The following is a 21814-nucleotide window of genomic DNA, read 5'->3' as shown; positions in this document are numbered from 1 at the left end:
GCATTGTGTTTTAATGATTACACTGATGTCAGTCATTCCTTCTTCCACACATCATGTGACCTCACTGAACAAAACGCCAGCAGCCATTTTAGGTATAAAATACTCTGTAATAAAGTGTTAATTCTCTATAAATATATTAAAGTAGAAATATAAATGGGCAGCATTATCAGTTCATGTAGTTGTAGCTCAAGGTGCAACTGGCATCTGCTCAATCTGGAGTTCCGCCCCTTTCTCCATACTGGCTTTAGTTCAGGATTGTTTTAAGCTTCAATGTGGCCCTTACGGTGGTCCAATTCGGTGGCGCACTAAAACAAAAAAAAAAGAGAAATATTGACCATTTCTGTTCTGAAGCTACACTGGTGGAGTAGGGAATAATAGGGCGAAAGCACAAACTACAGCAGATCAGGGAACTCTGGCAATCCATCAGGAATTTACGTTATCTAACTAGCATCATCCTGTCCAGATGCCCTGTGTTACTGCACACTGTATTCACCTCTGTTAGCGCAGTCCCTCTTCAGCCATGTTGTGTCATGGCTGAGAGAGGCCTTGGCTCTGCAGGGGAGGGATTGGGTAGAGCTAGTTCGTGGTGCTCAGCTGCAGGGGAGGGACTGGGTAGAGCTGTGTCCTGGCGCTCAGCTGCAGGGGAGGGACTGGGTAGAGCTGTGTCCTGGCGCTCAGCAGCAGGAGAGGGACTAGGCAGAGCTTTGTTATAGCGCTAAGCCAGGGACGGACTGGGCCGAGCTCTTTTGTGGTGCTGAGCAGGGCCACGTCACAGCTGAACAAAACTCAACTCTCTCCTCTTCGTTTTCTTGTTGCCGTTTGCTGAGACAGAGGCTCTGCTGGAGCTTTAACTCCCTTTTGGGCAAAGGGACAAGAAGTAAATTCTCAAAGGGACTAGAGATGACAAACAGAGCCTCTGACCAGTTTCCATCCTGCTTAGCTGGAGTTCCACTTTAACTACGAGTACTATGCACACATACCTGAGCTAGGAGCTTTTCTTCGCACAGATGTGTTTCTGACTCCATGCGGTGAGGGGGTGTCACTCTGCAAAGAAACAAATGAGTCATTATAGATACATCATTGGGACTTATCATTCTTTCAGTATGACTGAAGGTTCTCATGTATCTCAGGATATGGTGCCTATAGTAGCCCTGGTCATGGTCTAGTAGTAGTGACCATGGTGAATGTATCAATCCATACTTGTTGCTCTGTATTTAATTTTATCTGGTCTTCTATGAGGGTTTTTCCTGTCCTTTTTGGCTTAGAGTTCAGTCAAACACTGCCCAATGTGGACATTTATCACAAGCCTATAGGAGGCCCCAACACTGCTGGGTATTATCTGCAAGGTTAAATACTGAATACTCTGTGCTTGCCCATCGTTGCCACTATAGTGGCTTAGGCCCCTTTCACACAGGTGGACCATTCTGGTCCGCCTGTCAGTTTTTTTTTTTTTTAGGCGGACCTGAACAGACACTCCATGCAGGTCTACGGAGCAACGGTTGTCAGCGGTGACCATGTCTGCTGACAACCAATCTGCTAAAAACGGATGTATGGTGATACGTTCACCATCGGTCCTGGTGGATCAGATGAGATCTGATGAAAATGGACATGCTGTCCGATCTCTCCATAGGAATCTGTGGTGCTCGACAGGCCCCTCCCCGCTCAGTGAGCAGAGATGGCCCCGTCATCCGCCGGCTCAGTGGAGATCAACGAAGAGATCTCCTGTCAAGCTGGCGGACTCCACTGAAACGGATCCACCTCATGTGGAAGGGGCCTTACTAAGCGCCGATAACATTCCAGGGGCGGGTTCACATGTTAAAAGCAGCAGAGGCTGCCAATCAAAACTCCCTGCTCCATTCCTTGTAGGGGACATCAGGTCCTGGGGGGGGGCTAGGCTGCTGCCCGTACAGTGAGCAGAGGTATCTCAGGGATATTGCTCTGCCAGATGTGCAAAATATAAAGAACTGTCTGAAGCCCAGGGAAGGTCTACCGCAGCTAATTGGGGGGGGGGGGGGGGGGGGGGTAGTTTATTGTTGTCTCTGTGCTGTAAATTGTATAACTTGGAATATTATTGGTGTGAATTATCTTGGTGCTACCTGACTGACTTGGGGAAGGGGAGGGGGTATACTGTCAGTTGTGAGTTTTGCTTTGCTTCTGCACCTTCTTTTCACTGTCACAGGCTGGTTCTCCTACCTCCCATGTAGTGAGTGATTGTGGACAGTGGTCTGAGGCTGGTAGCTTTGAATCCTCTGTGGGGACATGGATTTGGAAAGGGCCTGTTATGACCGCCATTACATAGATGTAAAGTCCTTCAGAGTTTCCGATTTAAAACATGGTGCAGGTAGTAGCTCATGGAAGCGAGTCTGGGTTTCTGGTAGCCCATTATGTTTCATCATCCATATTCCACCATCCGTACCTCTGATGTCTCTGTGCTTGACGATGGTGGTTGTTCAATCTTCCTGCTGGGTGCTCCTAGTTCCACGGCTCGGACTCGGTCTCCAAATCGGAGGGAGCAGAGGGACTCGCTAACATTCCTTTCAGCTGGGGACACCTGAGCAGCACAAAGGAGAGAAGAGTCATTTCTTTTATATTGAATGAGAGTGCCAAATGTCTGATCAAAGTCCAGTAAATTTTTAATGTATGTGATAGAAGAGAAACTAAATGCATTTCAGGGTCAGAAATCCCCCTTCTTCAGGGCTGAAGAATAAGACTATGTAATAGAACACAAAAAAAAATTGCTAGTTTTGAAAAGGTATAAATTCAGGATAAAGTAATATATATTATTGTGTGTGTGTTATATATATATATATTATACAGTGTGTGTTTATAATGCACCCATAAAATTGAATTGCACAGAAGCTGGGTTAGTGAAATTCCATCAGTTTGCAGATTATATGAATTTTGAGGAGTTCGACGGTCTGTGTGACTCTTGTCCAGGAAAGTTTTTTTTTTCCCCATCATTCATGAACCTTAAAGTGGATGTAAACCCTCACATATACCCAGTGAAGTGAACAGCCTCAGATACACAGGGCTGAAACAAATCTCCCTCCATGAGTTTTACATATATATCTGCTGCCTTCAGCTTGCTATATTCTTTGGAATGTATACAATGGGGTTTATTTACTAAAGCTGGAGAGTGCACAAATCAGGTTCACTTCTCCATAGAAACCAATCACCTTCCAGGTTTTATTGCCAAAAAATAATTGAACAAGCTGACGTTAGATGCTAATGCAGCCTTTCTCAACTTTTTCAGCATAGAGGAACCCTTGAAGTAGTTCTCCGGTCTTAGGGAACCCCTGCTAAAAATTAGAAATCTACAACTCATGATACATTAGTGTGATGGTCAGTGGGAAGAATGGTCCTTACACTTGTGGTCATTGGGAAGAATTGCCTCCTTACAGATAGCTAAAAAGATCAATGGTGTCAGTGGGAACTTATCTGAGAGGCATAAATTGCCCGATGCTGAAGGAACCCCTAGCAACCTTTGGAGGAACCCTAGTTGAGAATCGCTGTGCTAATGGGTTTCTATTCAGAAGTGAGTCTGATTTTGCACTCTCTGGCTTTAATAAATAAACTCCATTGTGTTAGAGATTTCCTATTCCTGTAGAGCACTGGGAGTGGATTCTTGGCATACACCTGATTGGAGGAAAGGTGCACATACCCCCACTTCACATATTCAAAGGACGGAAAGAATGTGCAGAGCTGTGCTGTGACAAGACAAGCTCTCTGCCAATCTATTTATAGCAACCTCCCACAACACAAATATCAGGCTGTTTCTTTTCAAAGGAGCACGTGTAAGATCTTTTGCTGATAACAGAACGGAGCAGCAGAAACACATGGGACATTGGAGAGAGATTAAAAAAAAATTGATATTGGTGTGCCCAGGTAAAATTTAATGAATCAGGTTTCACTTTAAGTAGAGTTCCACCTGTAAAATATGCTATGCCTCCACCAGCAAGAGCAGATAGGGGTGGAGTGTTTGTGATGCTGCACCTAATGCCAAGTTGGGATAGAGAGCAAAGAGTGCTCTAGCATTGTTGACTTACCTGTAAGAGGAGAAGAGCCTTGCCGTCTCGGCTGAGTGGCTCTTGCAGTAGGTAGGTGAGCTTGGAGTTCCGATACGGAATGTGGGCCTGATTGGAGCGCAGCGCTGAGAATACGTCGCCCAGAGCAGACAAAGAGCGGTTGATGCATTGAGCCTCCCGTAGACGCTCCCCAGCAGCACCTGAACGCGATACCCTCTCTGATCCTGCCAGATCCACCAGATAGAGCTTCCCTGGAGAAGAAGGATCAAGACTCATCTCACAGCACTGTATGTGGCCGACACTAAGCACCATCATCTACTGGGCTTTGATATTATGTGAGGACAACCCATATATAGTGCCATCTACCCTGCTCTGTGTATGGGTTGACTATACGCCAGACCCACCAAGTCCACAAGTTACTAGGTTCTGCATTGAAGAGGGGATCCCTGCCAGACCAACCTAGACTGTCATTTCTTGGGCTCTTGTGTATAAAAGAGCACTACTACCAGACTATGCTTACAGAAGAGGACTCCACACCAGACCCACCTACAGTGCCATCCACCTGGATCTGCATATAAGAAATTACTACCTGCCAGACCCACCTATAGTGCCATATACCGTGCTCTGCATATAGGAGAGAAATACCTTCCAGACTTGCCTAGAGTACCATGTACTGGGCTCTGCATATAAAAGAGACTTGCTTATGTGCCATCTACTGGCTCTTCATATAGGAGAGGAATATTTGCCTAGAGTTCCATGTACTGGGCTCTACGTGTAAGAGAGGACACCCCATAGGACCAACACTGAGTGCCATTTACTGGACTTTTATGTATGAGGACTCGCTGCCAGACCAACCTAGAGCTCATTCCACCAGGCTCTGCCTATAGAAGAGTACTCAACGCCAAATCCACCTACATTGCCTTCTGGCACGCTCTACATATAGATCCACCTAGAACTCAATTTACCAGGCTCTGCTTTTATGGGAAGACTTCCTTCCAGACCAACCTAGCAGGCCATCTACCATGCTCTGCCTATGAGAAGACTCCCCCTCAGACCCACCTAGAGTTCCATCTATCGGCTCTGTGGATAAAAACCCCACTAGACCTACATTGGGTGCCATCCACTGGATTCATTTATTAAAGCTGTCATCAATATGCCTTTAGCATTTGACCTACCTGTTGTACAGATGCCAGTGCTGGTTTCCCGGCCCCGGGCAGTCAGGATGAGGAGAGCATGGGAACGGGAGCTGTGGGAGTTTAGATTGGTATGTTCTGTGGCTCGTTGTTTGTGTCCAAATTCCAAGATCTGCAGTGAAAACAGTAAAAAGCAGTAAGCAATCTGAGCACTGAGAGATCAGTCTCTGGGGGTTGTGAGATGTAAATACCCCATGGGGATCTATATGGGCCTCTGCGGCTTGTAAGGTGAAGATGCTCCACAGGGCTCTAGAGGGGTCTCTGGGGCTTGTGATGCAAGGATCCCCCCCCCCCATGGAGCTCTAGATGGGTTTCTAGTGCTTGTGTGGAGACGATACTTCAACAAATAATTGTCACTGATGATGAGAGCTGATGTTATGCAATAAGTGTGCTGCTCACCTTATTAATGTCCTCTATGCTGTGCACACTCTGCTGCGTCAGACCCGGAACGTAGAGCTCACCAGCACTGCTTGGAGATATCTTTATATCTAAAGAGGTATTACTGTTGGCACCCAGCAAGTCCCTGTTCCAGAGAGAGGAGTTTAGATTATTGAGAGATTAACATCATTCCCCTGTCCCAGGTTAAGGCTCTGATCCACCCCTCCAAGTCATGGCTGCTACCCCCATCTCAAGGCCATGGCTGCCATCATGCCTCCCTTTTAAGCTATGGCTCCTGTCATCCCACCCCCACCTCACCGCAGGCCATGACTGCTATTATGTTCCAGGTTACTCCAAACTATGGCTTTATCTAACTGTGAAGTTGTCTAGAAACTACTACTCCTATCATCTGCTTTTTATATACATGGACAGCTATCAATTCCATTCAACTGTGATCACAACACAAAACACCAACCCCCATCATCCTCTGGAATTTGCTCTTACCGCAGTGACTCGTTGTAGATCTCAACCATGCTGACGCTTAGATGGTGCTCCCAGGAATCAGACCGCTTGCTGACCTCAGAGAGGAGAAGGCGCAGCGCCCGCTGGTTTATTCCTGGATTAGTGTGAGGACCCTGGAGGACAATAAATGTTGTATATAAAAACAATCTTCCTCTACAATTCCATCATTCCCACCTACCTGGCCTCCCTCTACAATCCCCCATGTGTGCCCCTTTGCCCTTCCACTAACCCCCCCCCCCCCCACACTCGTATCTATCCAAGATTCCCCCCCCCCCCTTTTGCACCCATCTGACCTTCCTCTACAAATCCCCATATTCCTACCTCTCTGACCTTCCTCTACAATCCCCTCACTAGGAGCTATCTAACCTTTCTCTACAAACCCTTCCACTCACACTCATCTCACCTCTCTCTACAATGCCCTCACAGCACCCCTCGGATCCTCCTTTTACAATCCCCCCCACTGGCACCTCTCTGACCTTCACCTACAATTGCTCATAAGTGCTCATAAGTTTACATACCCCAAAAAGACCCCCTAGATGGGACTTTGACAGACCACCAACACATGGAAGGAAACTATAAAATATAGTATTTATTAATACAAAAATGATAAAAACAGACGACTAGCATCTGAGCAATGACAATATGCAATACAGTACAGAACAAAAAAAAATAATAGAACAATGTAACAGAACTTATGCTCTCGTAGGGGTTGGATACCCCAAAACCCGACACGTTTCCAGTTTTGCTTCAAAACTTTCATCAGGGGTGGAGAGGAAGAAGAAATACAATAGAATAGCTCGTGATGGAGCCAATCCTCAATGAGAGATAAAAATATTGAAGACGGATTCAGCTGGATCCCAGAAGCAGGTCCCTAGTGCCAACCCTGGATATTAACACGTCCCTCCGTAAAGAGTACAAGTTGGTGTGGGTACTGAAAAATTACAAATCCACTGTCTCCCTAAGGTTGTAAGGGGTGAAATAGAACCCACACCAAAAAAGATCCGAGCCCGAAATGTGGCCCCCAGGAGGTCCCCTGTCTGGATCCCTTATTGGAAGTACCAAGGAAGAGGTCCTGTAAGGTGTCACGTCTGGATCAAGTGCTCCAGCAGCACACCAGCGTACACATGAACCGTCCAGCCTTCCTATACAGTCCTCGGACACGTGGCCTCCCCACCTTTCCTCTACAATCCCCCCCACACACACAATGTTCCCAACCACCCTACAACACAGCCTCATCTAACTTTCCTAAAAGTACTCCACATACACCCTCCCCAGCTCCCCTGACCTTTCTCTACAACGCCTGCACAGCCTCTTCAAATCCCCCTACAATCCCCCACACACACAATCCCTCTCTGACCATTTACCACAATCCCTTCACACACAGCCTCTCCTGATACTCACCTCCATGCTGTAAGTTTTACCAGAACCCGTCTGACCGTATGCCAAGATACAGACGCTGTAACCATCCAAGCAGGATGTGATGAGTGGAGACACTTCTGTGAAAACCTAACAAGAGAAAAGGTCCAGTATTATATATAGAAGTACCGCCTCAGTAGTCACTCCCCCTTGCCCATTCCAACATGGTGTATATACATACACAGCACATCCCCAGCTGTCGTTCTGGCCTCACCATTCCAATATTATACAATATACAGCACTGCCACAGTCATCGCTCCACCCGCACCATTCACCTCTCCCATGGTGCTGAACCCACTCACTCTGCTCTCACCTCCACTTCTGCAGTTTCGCTCCACAATCACCTTTCACCCTGTTGTCACCCACACTCTTCTCTTGCCTCCCCAGTGTCACCTGATGCCAACCTCTTGTTTCCTTCCTCAACACCCACATACCCAGTGTCACGCCGCACTCTGCTCTCTCCTTCCCAGTGACAGACTCTTCTCATCTCTCATTGTCACCCCACTCTCTCATGTCCCCTTTCCTATTTTACCCTGGACTCCTCTCACCTCCCCTTCCCCAGTATCACGCCACACTCGTCTCTCACCTCCCCTCCCCCCAGTGTCATGCCACGCTCTTCTGTCACCTCCCCTTCCACAGTGTCACTCAGTGCGCTGTTTACCACCCCTTCCCCAGTGTCACTCTGCGCTCTTCTCCCACCTCCCCTTCCCCAGTGTCACGCTGCACTCTTCTACCTCCTCTTCCCCAGTGTCATCCCATGCTCTTCTCTCACCTCCCCAGCATCACCTAGCACTCTCCTCACCTCCCCTCCCCATTTTCATCCCGGACTCTTATCTCCCAATGTCACCCCACTCTCCCCTTTCCAGTTTCACCCTGGACTTTTCTCTCACCTTTCCCACTGTCGCTCCAGGCTCTCCTCTCATCTCCCTTTCCTCAGTGTCACCCAACACGCTCGTCTCACCTCTCCTTCCCCAGTGTCACCCCACACTCTCTTCTCACCTCTCCTTCCCCAGTGTCACTATATGCTCTTCTCTCACCTCCCCTTTCCCAGTGTCACCCGTGCTTTCCTATTCTCCAGTGTCACGCTGTGCGCTGTCCTCTAATCTCCCCTTCCCCAGTGTCATCCCATGCTCTTCTCTCACCTCCCCAGCATCACCTAGCACTCTCCTCACCTCCCCTCCCCATTTTCATCCCAGACTCTTATCTCCCAGTGTCACCACACTCTCCCCTTTCCAGTTTCACCCTGGACTTTTCTCTCACCTCCCCTTTCCCAATGTCACCCCACGCTTTCCTCTCACCTCCCCTTCCTCTGTGTCTCCCCATGCTCTCCTCTCACCTGCTCCTGGGTGGCACTCTGTGTAAACACTTTGTCCATCTCAAAGCTCATAGATTTCCCTTTATGTGTCACATGGAGGATCCCATCGTCATCTGGGTCAAAAGTAACCACGTTCTGTGCACCTGGGCCTGTACCATCCTCATCTGTGATTGGTCGAACACGGGTGAGGACTCGAATGTTCCCTGTAATAAACGGTTATGCAGCCACAGATGAGCAATATGTTGAGGGAATATTTACAGTATGTTCACCGCACAGAGCACATTGGGAATAATATTTGGGCAGGAGTTTTCTGGAGAAGTCTGTCTCCTGTCTCATCCAGATGTGAGTGAATATTAGAGTTTTAAATATATTGAGCTTTGGGAGCAGTTTTTTTTATAGCAGGGCAGCTAAGTATAACATAGTAAACCTACTCATAAGTCATGATAATTATTTTTATTTCTGAAAATAAAGAAATAAAAGTTTTTTATATAATGAATTTAAAGTGACGACACACAGATGGCATTTTGCTCACCTCGTAGGCGCACTAACTGGTTGTGACACTCCTTGCGCAGGTGAAGTTCTCGTCTGTATTTGGAGAGGAGTTCGGTGTTGGCATCCTGAACGCTTTTTATGCCCTTGGAAAACTGAAAGACGCACATTGTTATATATAAACGCTGTACCCAGGAGCTCCAACAACCCTGCCCAACTCTTGTACCTGGGAGCTCCAACACCCTCTCTCTCTTACCCCTTGAACCTCCAACACCCCCTCTCTTGCCCCTTGTACCTGGGAGCTCCAACATCCCCTCTCTCACCCCTGTACCTGGCAGTTCCAACACCCCCTCTCTCAACCCTGTAACTGGGAGCTCCAACACCCCTTCTCTCACCCCTGTACCTGGTAGTTCCAACACCTCCTTTCTCTGACTCCTTGTACCTGGAGCTCCCAGGTACAAGGGGGAAGAGAGAGGGGGTGTAGGAGCTCCCAACACCCCCTCTCACGCCTGTACCTGGCAGTTCCAACACCCCCTCTCTCTTACCCCTTGTACCTGGGAGCTCAAACACCCCCTCTCTCACCCCTGTACCTGGCAGTTCCAACACCCCCTCTCTCACCCCTTTACCTGGGAGCTCCAAACACTCCCCCATTGGAAGATGAAACATCATATACAGCCCTGCACCCGAGAGCTCCCACACCCCCTCCACTAAAAAATGCAATGTCATTTAAGGCCCCTGCACCTTGGAGTTCCCACATCCCTTTCCCCACTCCTGTACCTGGGCCCTCCATCATCCCCCCCAACTAAAAGACGCATCGCCATATGGTTTCTGTATGCAGGAGCTTCAAAATCCCCTCCCTCACTTAAGACTTGACTACTCACCTCATCTCGGGCCTCTTTCATGGCTTGGCTGAGAAGGCCAGGAAAGTCTCGCACTTGTCTCTTCAGACTGTTGTAGTCCTGGGTGAGAGTACGCAGGGCTGGCTGTAGCACAAGGAGATTCCTACGCACACCTGACAATTGGGAGACAAGGAGGGAGATAAGTGTCAGTCACCAGATGGGTGGTGGCCATACGGTGGTAGAACAACCAATCTGACACATTGGTGGGAAGGGGCATGGACCATTATTTGCACTGCTGATAAGCCAAAGGATCGATTATCCAGACTGAAAGTTAGATGCAGATCTTCATTCTCCTGTAAGATATGAACTTGGGCCCCTCCCATCCATAGGTTGGGATAACCAGACCAGCCCATCAAAGGGCCCATAGGAATGCTTGAGAATTGAAAATGTGTGATCCAAAAAAAAAAAAAAAAAAAAGTATACAGGTCAAGATCTACTAATAACTTTAGGAGCCTGAATCTCTTGTTGCTGGTTTAGTAGACCTCTGCTGATGGATTTTGTTTTCCCCATCACGCAGCAGATTTGGATTTCGCTGGCCTCGCATATTCAGAGAGGGCAGAGTAGTGCGAAGGAAACAGGGGAGACTTTCAGGAAACAGAGGCTGTACCCTTCCCTTTCCCTGCCTGATAGCATCATCCTATATAATTGTACAAAAAAAGAAAAAAAGTTAATCCAAAATCATTTTGAACTCTGCTCTGCCCAGGCCAACTCAAATTCAGTGAACGCTATCTAATGGTGGAGCATGCGGGCCCTCAGCTGAGGAGCACACACATAAGCTACATAAGCAAATTGTCTCCAACCACAGTCAGGTGACAGCAGATTGTCCTCCCACCCCATCACTAAGAGGAGGACGTCATATGCGCTCCAAGTTCGGCGTTCCTGCAGATGTCTGGTTGGTTGTGATGGGCAATCCAGACATTTTCCAGAAGAATCCAGTAACTGAAAAATGTAACAGGATGTAGGTGACCCAGAGAGCCCCAATCACTCTCATCCACACACAGACTTACCATCCAGGCTGTGGTGTACGGCTCTCATTTCCACCTGTGCGCGGTCATAGGCCTCCGACACTGCCTGCGCCTTCTCCTCCTGGAGAACCTGGAACTCCTGTACCATCTCTGCCTGCACCCGCTCCAACTCTGCTGTATACAGTGCCACCTGCAGGAGAGAGATAGAATCAATACAGGTAACCCATCACCACCTGCAGGAAACAGGACACAGTGCTACCTGTAGGGGAGTATCAGTACTAGGGACATGGCACCAAATGCAGGAAAGAGTAAGTACAGAGGATACAGCACTATCTGCAGGAGAGTGTCAGTACATGGGACAGTGTCTCCTGCAGGAGAGAAAGTATCAATACATTTAACCCATCACCACCTGCAGGAAACAGTGTCAATAAAGAGGACACAGCGCCACCTGTAGGGGAGTGTCAGTACTAGGGACATAGCACCAAATGCAGGAAAGAGTAAGTAGAAAGGACACAGCACCACCCGCAGGAGAGTGTCAGTACATGGGACACAGTGTCTCCTGCAGGAGGGAAAGTATCAATATAGGGGGCACAACACTATTTGCAGAAAAGAGAGAGTGTCAGTACAGGGGATACAGTATCACCTGCAGGAAAGAGTGCCAATACAGGGGACGCAGTGCCACCTGCAGGAAAAAGCATCTGTACAGGGTCACAACACCTGCAGAAAAAAAAAGTTTCAGTACAGGGGACACAGTGTCACTGAAGAGTGTCAGTACAGGGGCCAAAGCACCATCTGCAGGAGAGAGTGCGTCAGTGCAGAGGACACAGCGCCACCTGCAGAATAGAGAGTGTCAGTACTGGGGACACAATGCCACCTGCAGGAGAAGCATAAGCATCTGCACAGTACAGGGTTTAGGAGGTTGTCAGTGCTGCATGCTCAGGGATTGGTTATTTTGGTCACTAAACACATGATGTTGACCTGCGCTCGCAGTTTGGCTGCCTCCTGCTGTTCGTGTTGCAGTTGTTTCTTCATCTCGTGCAGTGTCCGATTATGTCTGTCCAGCTGCTCCTGGAGGTACAACGTCTGCTCCTCTGCCTGGCTGAGCGCAGCCTTCATCTTCCCCGACTCCACCTCCACCGTCTGTACCACATACTGCAGAGACATAGGTGGGGAAATATGAGACATGGCTGTACACAGAATGCTGGACCGGGGCCCCCAATCAAAAGCTTCTCCATTCCCACAATGTGCCGATCTGTCCGTCTACCTTTATCTGAGGCTGTTGCTGGTATTCTCGTAGCCTGCGATTCAGTCGTTCCTCCTCCTCCACCCTCTCACGTACTGAGTCCCTCACTCGAAGCTCCACCTCTGCCAATCGCTCCGCCTTCTGCTGGACCTCCCTCTGTAGAGCGCAGATCAGCGCCTTGCGCTCGCTCTCTTCCTGCACCATCTGCTGCAGACGTTCCTCCAGAGCCGCAACTTCCTGCAATGTCGAAAAGACAGACAGTCAATATGTCCCAAAGCACAGGGGACCCACAAGTACCCACAACAGGCCATGTTTTGGAAATTTCTCTTAGATAAAATAGCTGTCCAAAATACCAAGCCATTCACTCTGATTTAAAACACCTGCACAAGATAAAGCAACACCTGCAAACATGGCCTGTTGGGGGTAGTTGAGGACCGGGTTGAGAACCACTGCACTAGACCATCCACACAAAGAACACCCTCTACTAGACCATCCACATGTAGAGTACCCTCTACTGCAGTGATCATCAACCCTGTCCTCAGGGCCCACTAACAGGCCAGGTTTTATGTACTACCTTGGGGAGATTCAGATTAGGATACTGCAATCACTGAGCAGCAAATGATATCACCTGTGATGTATTTCAGTTATCTTGCAAACCTGGCCTGTTACTGGGCCCTGAGGACAGGAGTTGATGACCACTGCTCTACTGGAACATCTACGTGTAGAGCACCCTCTACTGGACCAGCCACACACTGAGTGCCTTCTACTGAACCAACCACATGCGGAGAGCCCTGTGTAAAATGTGATTTCACTGATATATGATACTTTTTAGATCCAGGCCATCTCAGATCTTTTGAGGTTATAGGCTAATGAGATATTTGGTGCATATCAGCTGATCTGGGATCATGCCAGTGAACTAGTGCAGATCTGGCGATTTCACAAGTGATGCTGTTTTACCTGATTACTTGCACTGTCCAAACGGTTCCGCAGCAGCTGCAGTTCTTGGCGTAGACGTCCATTCTCAGACACCAGAAGATCTCTATGTTTTTCCAGATCTGTCCCACCCTAAAAGAGACATGTGACATGAGACACGGGGGTACACGAGGATCAGAGACATGTGACATGAGACACTGGGGTACACATGGGGGCCAGCAGAGATGTGACATGAGACATTGAGCTCAGACATCAAGCTCTTTATTGCCACCTCTGGCTACTATGTGCATGTGCACCCCTCATGTGAGCTGCCTGTACTGTATTATATAGTATGATCGGGTGAAGCTTCTCTGTCTCAGCAACATGTCATTTTTGTAGAAACAAGAGCTGCAAATAGGTAGGAAGACCTCCTTTACAACAAGGGGCTGTGAAGGAAAGGGAGGGGCTGTTTGTGTACAGGGAGGGGCCAGAGTTTTGTGTATGTGGGGGCTGACATATACACAGGTGTGTGTGTGTGTATGTGTGTGTGTGTGTGTATGTGTGTGTGTGTGTGGGGGGGGGGGGGGGGGGGGCGGCATTCAGTTGTGCTCATAAGTTTACATACCCTGGCAGAATTTATGATTTCTTGGCCATTTTTCAGAGACTATGAATAACACAAAAACATGTTTCACTCATCGTTCGTGTTTGGGTGAAGCCATTTATTATCAATCAACTGCGTTTAATCTTTTTAGATCATAATGGCAACAGAAACTACCCAAATGACCTTGATCAAAAGTTGACTGGCAATTTTGGCCTGATAACATGCACACAAGTCGACACAAAGGGTTTGAATGGCTATTAAAGGTAAACATCCTCACCTGTGATCTGGTTGCTTTGTAATTAGTGTGTGCGTGTGTATAAAAAGTTCTGCATTCTGAGTCACGAGGAAGAGAATTGTCAAAGGAACTGCAGGAAAAAGGTAGTTGGAGCTGTATAAAACAGGAAAGGGATATAAAAAGATAGCCAAGGAATTGAGAATGCCAATCAGCAGTGTTCAAACTCTAATCAAGAAGTAGAAAATGAGGGGTTCTGTTGAAACCAAACCACGGTCAGGTAGACCAACTAAAATTTCAGCCACAACTGCCAGTAAAATTTTTAGGGATGCAAAGAAAACCCCACAAAACTTCAGGTGAAATACAGGACTCTCTGAAAACATGTGGTGTGGGTCTTTCAAGATGCACAATAAGGAGGCACTTAAAGAAAGATGGGCTGCATGGTCGAGTCGCCAGAAGAAAGCCATTACTACGCAAATGCCAAAAAGTATCCTGCTTACAATATGCCAAACAGCACGGAGACACAAGCCTTAAACCTGGCACAAAGTCAGTTGGAGTGATGAGACCAAAATTGAGCTTTTTGGCCACAACCATAAATTCTACATTTGGAGAGGAGTCAACAAGGCCTATGATGAAAGGTACGGAGGTGGATTGTTGATGTTTTGGGGATGTGTGAGCTACAAAGTTTGAAATTTGGTCAAAATTGTTGGCAAATTGAATGCAGTATGTTATCAAAAAATACTGGAGGAACATTTGCATTCAGCCAGGAAGCTGCGCATGGGACGTACTTGGACATTCCAACATGACAATGATCCAAAACACAAGGCCAAGTTGACCTGTTATTGGCTACAGCAGAATAAAGTGAAGATTCTGGAGTGGCCATCTCAGTCTCCTGACCTCAATATCATTGAGCCACTCTGGGGAGAACTCAAACGTGCAGATCATGCAAGACAGCCCAAGAATTTACAGTAACTGGAGGCTTTTGCCAAGAGGAATGGGCAGCTTTACCATCTGAGAAGATAAAGAGCCTCATCCACAAATACCACAAAAGACTTCAAGCTGTCATTGATGTTAAAGGGGGCAATACACAGTATTAGGAACTGGGGTATGTAAACTTTTGATCAGGGTCATTTGGGTAGCTTCTGTGGCCATTGTGATTTAAAAAGAGTAAACACAGTTGATTGATAATAAATGGCTTCATCCAAACAGTGACTATGAGTGAAAGAAGTTTGTGTTATTCATATTCTCTAAAAAATGGTCAAGAAATCATAAATTCTGCCACCAGGGTATGTAAACTTATGAGCACAACTGTATATACAGGATTGGGGAGGGGGGTGCGTACAGGTGGGGTGGTTGGTGTGCGGATTCGGTGGGATGGCCCATGGGCAGGCCCTGGGGAATGTTGGTGGTCAGGCTCGGAGGGGGCTTATTGTGTAGGGTCATTAGTATGTGTGTGATTGTTGTAAAGCTTTACGGATTCTATTTAACAAACTTTATACATCCATAAAGAGGATAATTAGAGAGCAGAGCAGCCGACGCTCCTAAACAATGACATTTAATAGCGGAGGAGGTGGAGGGATCCCATTTTATGGCCATTCAGTGTTTAGGTGGAGAAGGGATCGGGGGAGGTCTCTGGATCCACAAGTGTACAATGAGATCAGGTGACCCAAGAGCTAACGATCAGGGTCACTCATCACAAAGCATCTGGAGTCTCAGGAGAAGAAATATCAGCAGCAATAATCTGCATAATAACCAGGGAGCTTTAAATTCCTGCTTGGTATAAGACTGTATGCGCAATCTGCTACAATGATACAATTAGTAACGAAGGTCGGGACTCACCGGTTGAAGACCGGACATCTCCTCCAACTGTTGCTGCATCTGCAAAACAACAGATGTTGTACAACTCCCATACATACTTCAGCGTGACAATGAGAACACCACAACCTGCCCGCTCTTACCTCCTGTACCTTCCTGCACATATCCACATGTTCCTTCTGCTTCTGCTCCAACTTCTCCTGCCACTCCTGCAGACTGGCCTGCAGAGCTCGCTCCTCCCGCACCTCCTGCAGCACTCTTTCTTCCTGCACCTCCTGCAGCTTGGTCTGCAGCGCTCTCTCTTCCCGCACCTCCTGCAGCACTCTCTCCTCCCGCACCTTCTGAAACGCTCGCTCCTCCCGCTTTGATCGCTCCTCCTGCAGTCTCATATGCAGTGCTTTCCTCTCTTGGAGGGCTACTCGGCGGGGCAGACTGTCCTCTGGGTGGTGGTCAGACTTGGATGAGCTCCGCTCCTCTCTGGCTGGGGTTGGACGGAGGTCTTGGCGAACTTTCAGACGTTGCAGGTGTATCTGCAGGTCAGTGGTGTCCCGTGGCTCTCCTTGTAGTTGTCTCCTTCCTTGGGATGCTCTCATTTCTTGTAGTCTTGTCATCAGCGGTCGGGGTGCTCCAGGCCCCTCTGGGGGTCTCTGCTGGCATCCCTCTGCATCTGGGGATTTGGGGACATCTTGTGGCAGGGTACCCACCATGGCCAGTGGGATGGTGATCTTACACGCCTTCCCTGATACCGCACACCACCAGCAGCCTGAGGAGAGAAGAGAGTACAGTTAGAGAAACTGTATAGTACATAGAAGGTGAGGTCAAGGACCCAGGAAACTCTGAACCCACTGGGCGGTAATCATGTGGCCATTTCAGTGCCAACTCCACCAAAATCCAGGGAAGTGTCAATCCAGCAAATGGAAGAGAATGACCCTCATTATATGTCAGGAATGTTTATAAAGTATCTGCAGGACTAATCCGATCCCTGTGACTCGGAGGAGACGTGGGGTGGAGTAATTAAATACAGACGTCTATCATTAGGAGCATTATACAGAATTTATAGCGAAGTACAGAAAGTCATTTATAACTACCAAGAGTAACATATGGTATATTATAGAGTTTATAGTGAAGTATAAAGAGTATTAGAGAGTTTATAATAAAGTATATGGCGTATTATAGAGTTTATAGAGGGGTACAGAGCATTAAAAGAGTTTATGGCGGAGTATATAGAGTAATTTAAAGTTTGAGGTGGAGTATGTAAAGTATTATGTTTATGGTAGAGTATAGAGTATTAGAAAGTTTTTGGCAGAGTAAATAGCATATTATAGAGTTTATATTGGCGTACAGAGTTTTTGGCAGAGTATATAGAGTTTATAGCAAAGTACAGAATTTTTTGTGGAGTATATAGCGTATTATAAAGTTTATAGCAGAGTACAGAGTATTACAGAGTCTTTGGTAAAGTATTAATAGCGTTTATAGCAGAGTACAAAGTATTGTAGAGTTTATAGCAGAGTACAAGGTTTTTGGTGAAGTATATATAGTATTACAGCGTTTATAGCAGAGTATACAGAGTATTATTCAATTTATGGAGGAGAGTAATATAAAAGTTTTTTTTAGTGTAGTATATAGAGTACTATAGTGTTTGTGGAGGAGCATATAGAATATTATGGAGTTTATAGGGGGTATTTAGCATATTTTAGAGTTTATAGTGGAGCATATAAAGAAGTAAAGAGTTTAGGGAAGAGTATATAGAGTGTTATACAGTTTATGATGGAGTACAGCTTACTATAGAGTTTAGGACAGAACATATAGAGAATCACAAAATTTATAGCAGATTATATAGAGAATTATAGAGTTTGCAGCGGAGTATAAAGCATTCGAGTTTATGACAGAGTATATAGAATATCATAGCGGAGTACAGAGTACTATAAAAAGAGAGTATTGTAGAGTTTATGGTGGAGTATATAGAGTATTATAGAGCTCATGGCAGAGTATAGAGAGTATTACAGAGTTTATGGTGGAGTATATAGAGTATTATAGAGCTCATGGCAGAGTATAGAGAGTATTACAGGGTTTATGGTGGAGTGTATAGAGTATTATTGAGTTCATGGCAGAGTATAGAGAGTATATGGTGGAGTATATAGAGTTCATGGCAGAGTATAGAGTATTGTAGAGTTTATGGTGGAGTATATAGAGTTCATGGCAGAGTATAGAGAGTATTGTAGCTTTTATGGTGACAGAGTGTTATAGAGTATTATAGCGGAATACATAGACTTTAAAGCGCAGTACAGAGTATATTTTAGAGTTTATGGCGGAGTATACAAGGTATTATAGAGTATTATAGAGTCTATAGCAGAGTACATGGAGTTTATAGTGGAGTACAGAGTACCATAGTGTTTATGGAGGAGTATACTAGGTATTATAGAGTTTATATCAGAGTATATAGAGTATTATAGAGTTTATGGCAGAGTACAGAGGAGTATCATAGAGTTTAAAGTGAAGTATGAAGAGTAATATAGATTTTATAACGGAGTACAGACAAGGTAGGTGGAGTAAAGATCACAGTACCCTTGGTGGGTTCTCCAGATCAGGGGGGGTAATCATTAACCAATTCTGGGATCAGCTCTGCCAAGGTCACCATACAGAAATCCAACTCCAGTGACAAGCGGCATTAACCCGTCATGTGCCAGAGTAGAAATCCCCCGCCTTGCCCCAAAGTCCCTTTGCCCCCAGCCGGCCATTAACCCTTCGTCCTCTTCCTGACACTTTCCCAGCTCCCCCCTCGGTGCAAACCCAGTCCAAAACTTCAGAGACTCTGGAAGGGGAAGGAGAGGAAGAGGAGGAGGGAGGCTGGAAGAGGACGCACACTCACCCCCCCCCCCCCTCCCAGGATCGCCCCTCCTTCCCTCTCCACATCAGACTCAGACACTCAGCCCCCCCCCCCCCTCCACCAGATGTAAGGAGAGGAAACTTGAAATACTATATAAACTAAAACTACAACAGTAATAATAATAATCATACTATGTATCAGTTTCCCTCCCCCTGGCTCCCTTCTTCCAGGACATTCATCATCTAGTACAGTAGAGTGCTCTGAGCTCAGCCTGTCCCTGGGGCCCCACGCCTGGCACTGTCCCTTGACTCTCTCGGGGCCCCACACCTGCCACTGTCCCTTGTCTCTCTCGGGGCCCCACACCTGCCACTGTCCCTTGTCTCTCTCGGGGCCCCACACCTGCCACTGTCCCTAGTCTCTCTCGGGGCCCCACACCTGCCACTGTCCCTAGTCTCTCTCGGGGCCCCACACACCTGCCACTGTCCCTCGTCTCTCTCGGGGCCCCCACACCTGCCACTGTCCCTTGTCTTTCTCGGGGGGCCCCCCACACCTACCACTGTCCCTCGTCTCTCTCGGGGCCCCCACACCTGCCACTGTCCCTTGTCTCTCTCGGGGCCCCATACCTGCCACTGTCCCTTGTCTCTCTCGGGGCCCCCACACCTGCCACTATCCCTTGTCTCTCTCGGGGCCCAACACCTGCCACTATCCCTTGTCTCTCTCGGGGCCCCACACCTGCCACTATCGCTTGTCTCTCTCAGGGCCCCACACCTGGCCATATCCCCTGTCCTCCTTGGGTCTCCACACCTGGGATTGTCCCTGGTTCTTGTCTTGTTCTTGGCACTGACCCTAGTCCTCCCTGGGGCCCCACACCTGAAACTTCCTCCTCCCCTCCTTGAGGCCCCACAATAAGGAATGTCCCTCATACTTCTTAAAGCCCAACGAGTGGCACCCTTCCCAGTCCTCCTTGGGGACCCACAACTGGCACTGCATATGGTCCCCCCTGGAGCCCCACACCTGGCATTCTACTCAGTCTTTCTTTGGGTCCCAAACCTGGCACTGTCCCCTGCAGCGTACCTGGTAGTGGCAGATGAGGGTCTGTGTGTCGGTCTCATTGCAGCTGCTGTATGTGGTGTGTGTGTGCAGTAATGAAAGGAATGTTGTCAGACTGGATTGCACACCTGTAACCCCTCCCCCACTTGAGTGTCACACTCACTGTGCGTTCTCAGGGAGTCTCTCATACACGGGGTCACTCGGAGGTTCCAACAGCGGGAACAGCGGACGACCTGCAGAGACACAAATACTTATTACCAATATACAGAGGAAGTTTAAATACTCGACCCAGGCTCCTCCGCAGATCAGGATGGAGGTCCCTGTCTGCAGATCAAGGATGGTGGTGGAAATTCTTTAGTCTTTATTTACAAAACAGCTTTGAGGCCAACAGGCCCTTTTTCTTAAAAAAATAAATAAAAAATAAAATAAAAAAAAAGACACATTGGGTTATCGAAAACCCTAAATCATTAAAATTAAATAAAAAAAAAAAATACAGCGCAAAAGTCACAGATATATTGCAACCCCTCTAGGAATATTCATCCGCTGTTTGTGAATATACTTATAGATCCAACAAATAACTCATAGTCCACCCATGAGTGACCAACCCCTATGGTTCTGGTGTTAATTATCCAGAGAAAACTGTTCTTGATGAAATAGGGAGTCCCACCGTGTTTCGCCAATATGGCTTCTTCAGAAGAAAAAAAAAAAATCAGGGAACTGCAGTTAAAAAAAAAGTTTTTCTGTTGCTCATTCAGCAAGAATGAATCAAACTACTGCACAGATCTATAGATCACATGATTCACAGATCTATAGATCACATGATTCACAGATCTATAGATCACATGATTCACAGATCTATAGATCACATGGGCTGGATGTACATAAAAACCTGTAATATCCAGATATCACTATACTCATTCAGGAAGAATTCTTTACATCAATACAGGAGGAATTCTTTACATCTACACAGGAGGCATTTTCTACGCCTATACAGAAATAATTCTGTACACCCACAGTATATAGGAAGAATTATTTATACCTATACAAGAAGAATTCTTTAAACCTATACAAGAAGAATTCTCTACACCTATACAGAAATAATTCTGTACACCCATACAGGAGAAATTCTTCACACCTATACAGAAAGACGTTTCTACACATTTATTGTTGTGTCATGCATGTTGTGTTTTTTTTTTTACAACATTTTTATATTTTATCTGAACTGAATTTCCATCTCTGAATCCACACCTCCCCTTTGGTGGCGCTCAGTGCCCCATATTCAGCTCTGCTGGAATCCGCTCTGCCATTGTCCATTGTAGGAGAACAGAGGAGGCTTTGTGTCATCAATCAGGCCTTCACTAATGAGACTGGAGGGAAATCCAATCAAATCAATTGTTTTTTTTTTCTTGCAAACAAATGATATCTGCACACAATCCATCTCCCAATCACATTGAGGTAGGGGGTGACAGGATCTGATCATATTGTCCTCCATGGGAAATGACAGTGATCACCCACTGAGCTCCACACCGACATGAACAGCAGTCGCCCATCCCACCACTGAGATATGACCTCCATATACAGAGATAGATAGTAATCCCCCTCCCTCCGCCCGTGGTAGCTTCCCACCTGTGCAGGTAGATGAGTGCTGGTCATCTTACCTGCCGAAATATTCATTTTGTAGATGCATATGAGGCGTTATTATAGGTGGAGGGGTGTATATGGTGGAAGATACATTCCTGACCTGAGGGCACAATACAGGCGGCAAACCCTCCGCACACCTGACTCCACCATAAATAATTCATCGCCAGTCATGTGACTCGTCTGCCATCACTGACTGATCACCACCTGCTGCTAATCCATTATACGAGACACCACAGCTTAGTTCGCAACTGAATGTTGCAAAGAAGAATTTATTATATCAACTTTTTGGAG

General features: G+C 46.9%; 1 protein-coding gene across 4 annotated transcripts in view; it reads right to left on the bottom strand.

Annotated features, from left to right (window-relative positions):
• Positions 1-86: 86 nt before the first annotated feature.
• The window catches only part of KIFC3 (kinesin family member C3), a 29654-nt gene continuing 7926 nt past the window's right edge, over positions 87-21814 (bottom strand). The window contains exons 2-20 of one of the 4 annotated variants that reach the window (XM_077453844.1): positions 20046-20115; positions 16149-16768; positions 16030-16068; positions 14236-14346; positions 13403-13510; positions 12467-12682; positions 12181-12354; positions 11245-11392; positions 10220-10350; positions 9382-9493; positions 8871-9052; positions 7520-7624; positions 6101-6231; positions 5618-5741; positions 5201-5330; positions 4047-4276; positions 2417-2551; positions 981-1044; positions 87-305 (exon numbers count right to left, since the gene is read on the bottom strand). In XM_077453844.1, coding sequence (XP_077309970.1) covers positions 280-305; positions 981-1044; positions 2417-2551; positions 4047-4276; positions 5201-5330; positions 5618-5741; positions 6101-6231; positions 7520-7624; positions 8871-9052; positions 9382-9493; positions 10220-10350; positions 11245-11392; positions 12181-12354; positions 12467-12682; positions 13403-13510; positions 14236-14346; positions 16030-16068; positions 16149-16768; positions 20046-20115 — 2856 coding nt within the window. In that variant the 3' untranslated portion in view covers positions 87-279. Of the gene's footprint in view, positions 306-980; positions 1045-2416; positions 2552-4046; positions 4277-5200; positions 5331-5617; positions 5742-6100; positions 6232-7519; positions 7625-8870; positions 9053-9381; positions 9494-10219; positions 10351-11244; positions 11393-12180; positions 12355-12466; positions 12683-13402; positions 13511-14235; positions 14347-16029; positions 16069-16148; positions 16769-18570; positions 18832-19906; positions 20012-20045; positions 20116-21814 lie in introns of those variants that run through there. The other 3 variants (XM_077453861.1, XM_077453853.1, XM_077453846.1) reach the window with 3 other exon arrangements.

This window comes from Lithobates pipiens, unplaced genomic scaffold, assembly GCF_037356315.1.
Source record: "Lithobates pipiens isolate NorthernLeopardFrog02 unplaced genomic scaffold, aLitPip1_a1.2 Scaffold_10, whole genome shotgun sequence".
NCBI classification, from domain to species: Eukaryota; Metazoa; Chordata; class Amphibia; order Anura; family Ranidae; genus Lithobates; species Lithobates pipiens.
The sequence above is the reverse complement of the archived record's forward strand: the minus strand, read 5'-3'. Positions and strand labels throughout refer to the sequence as shown.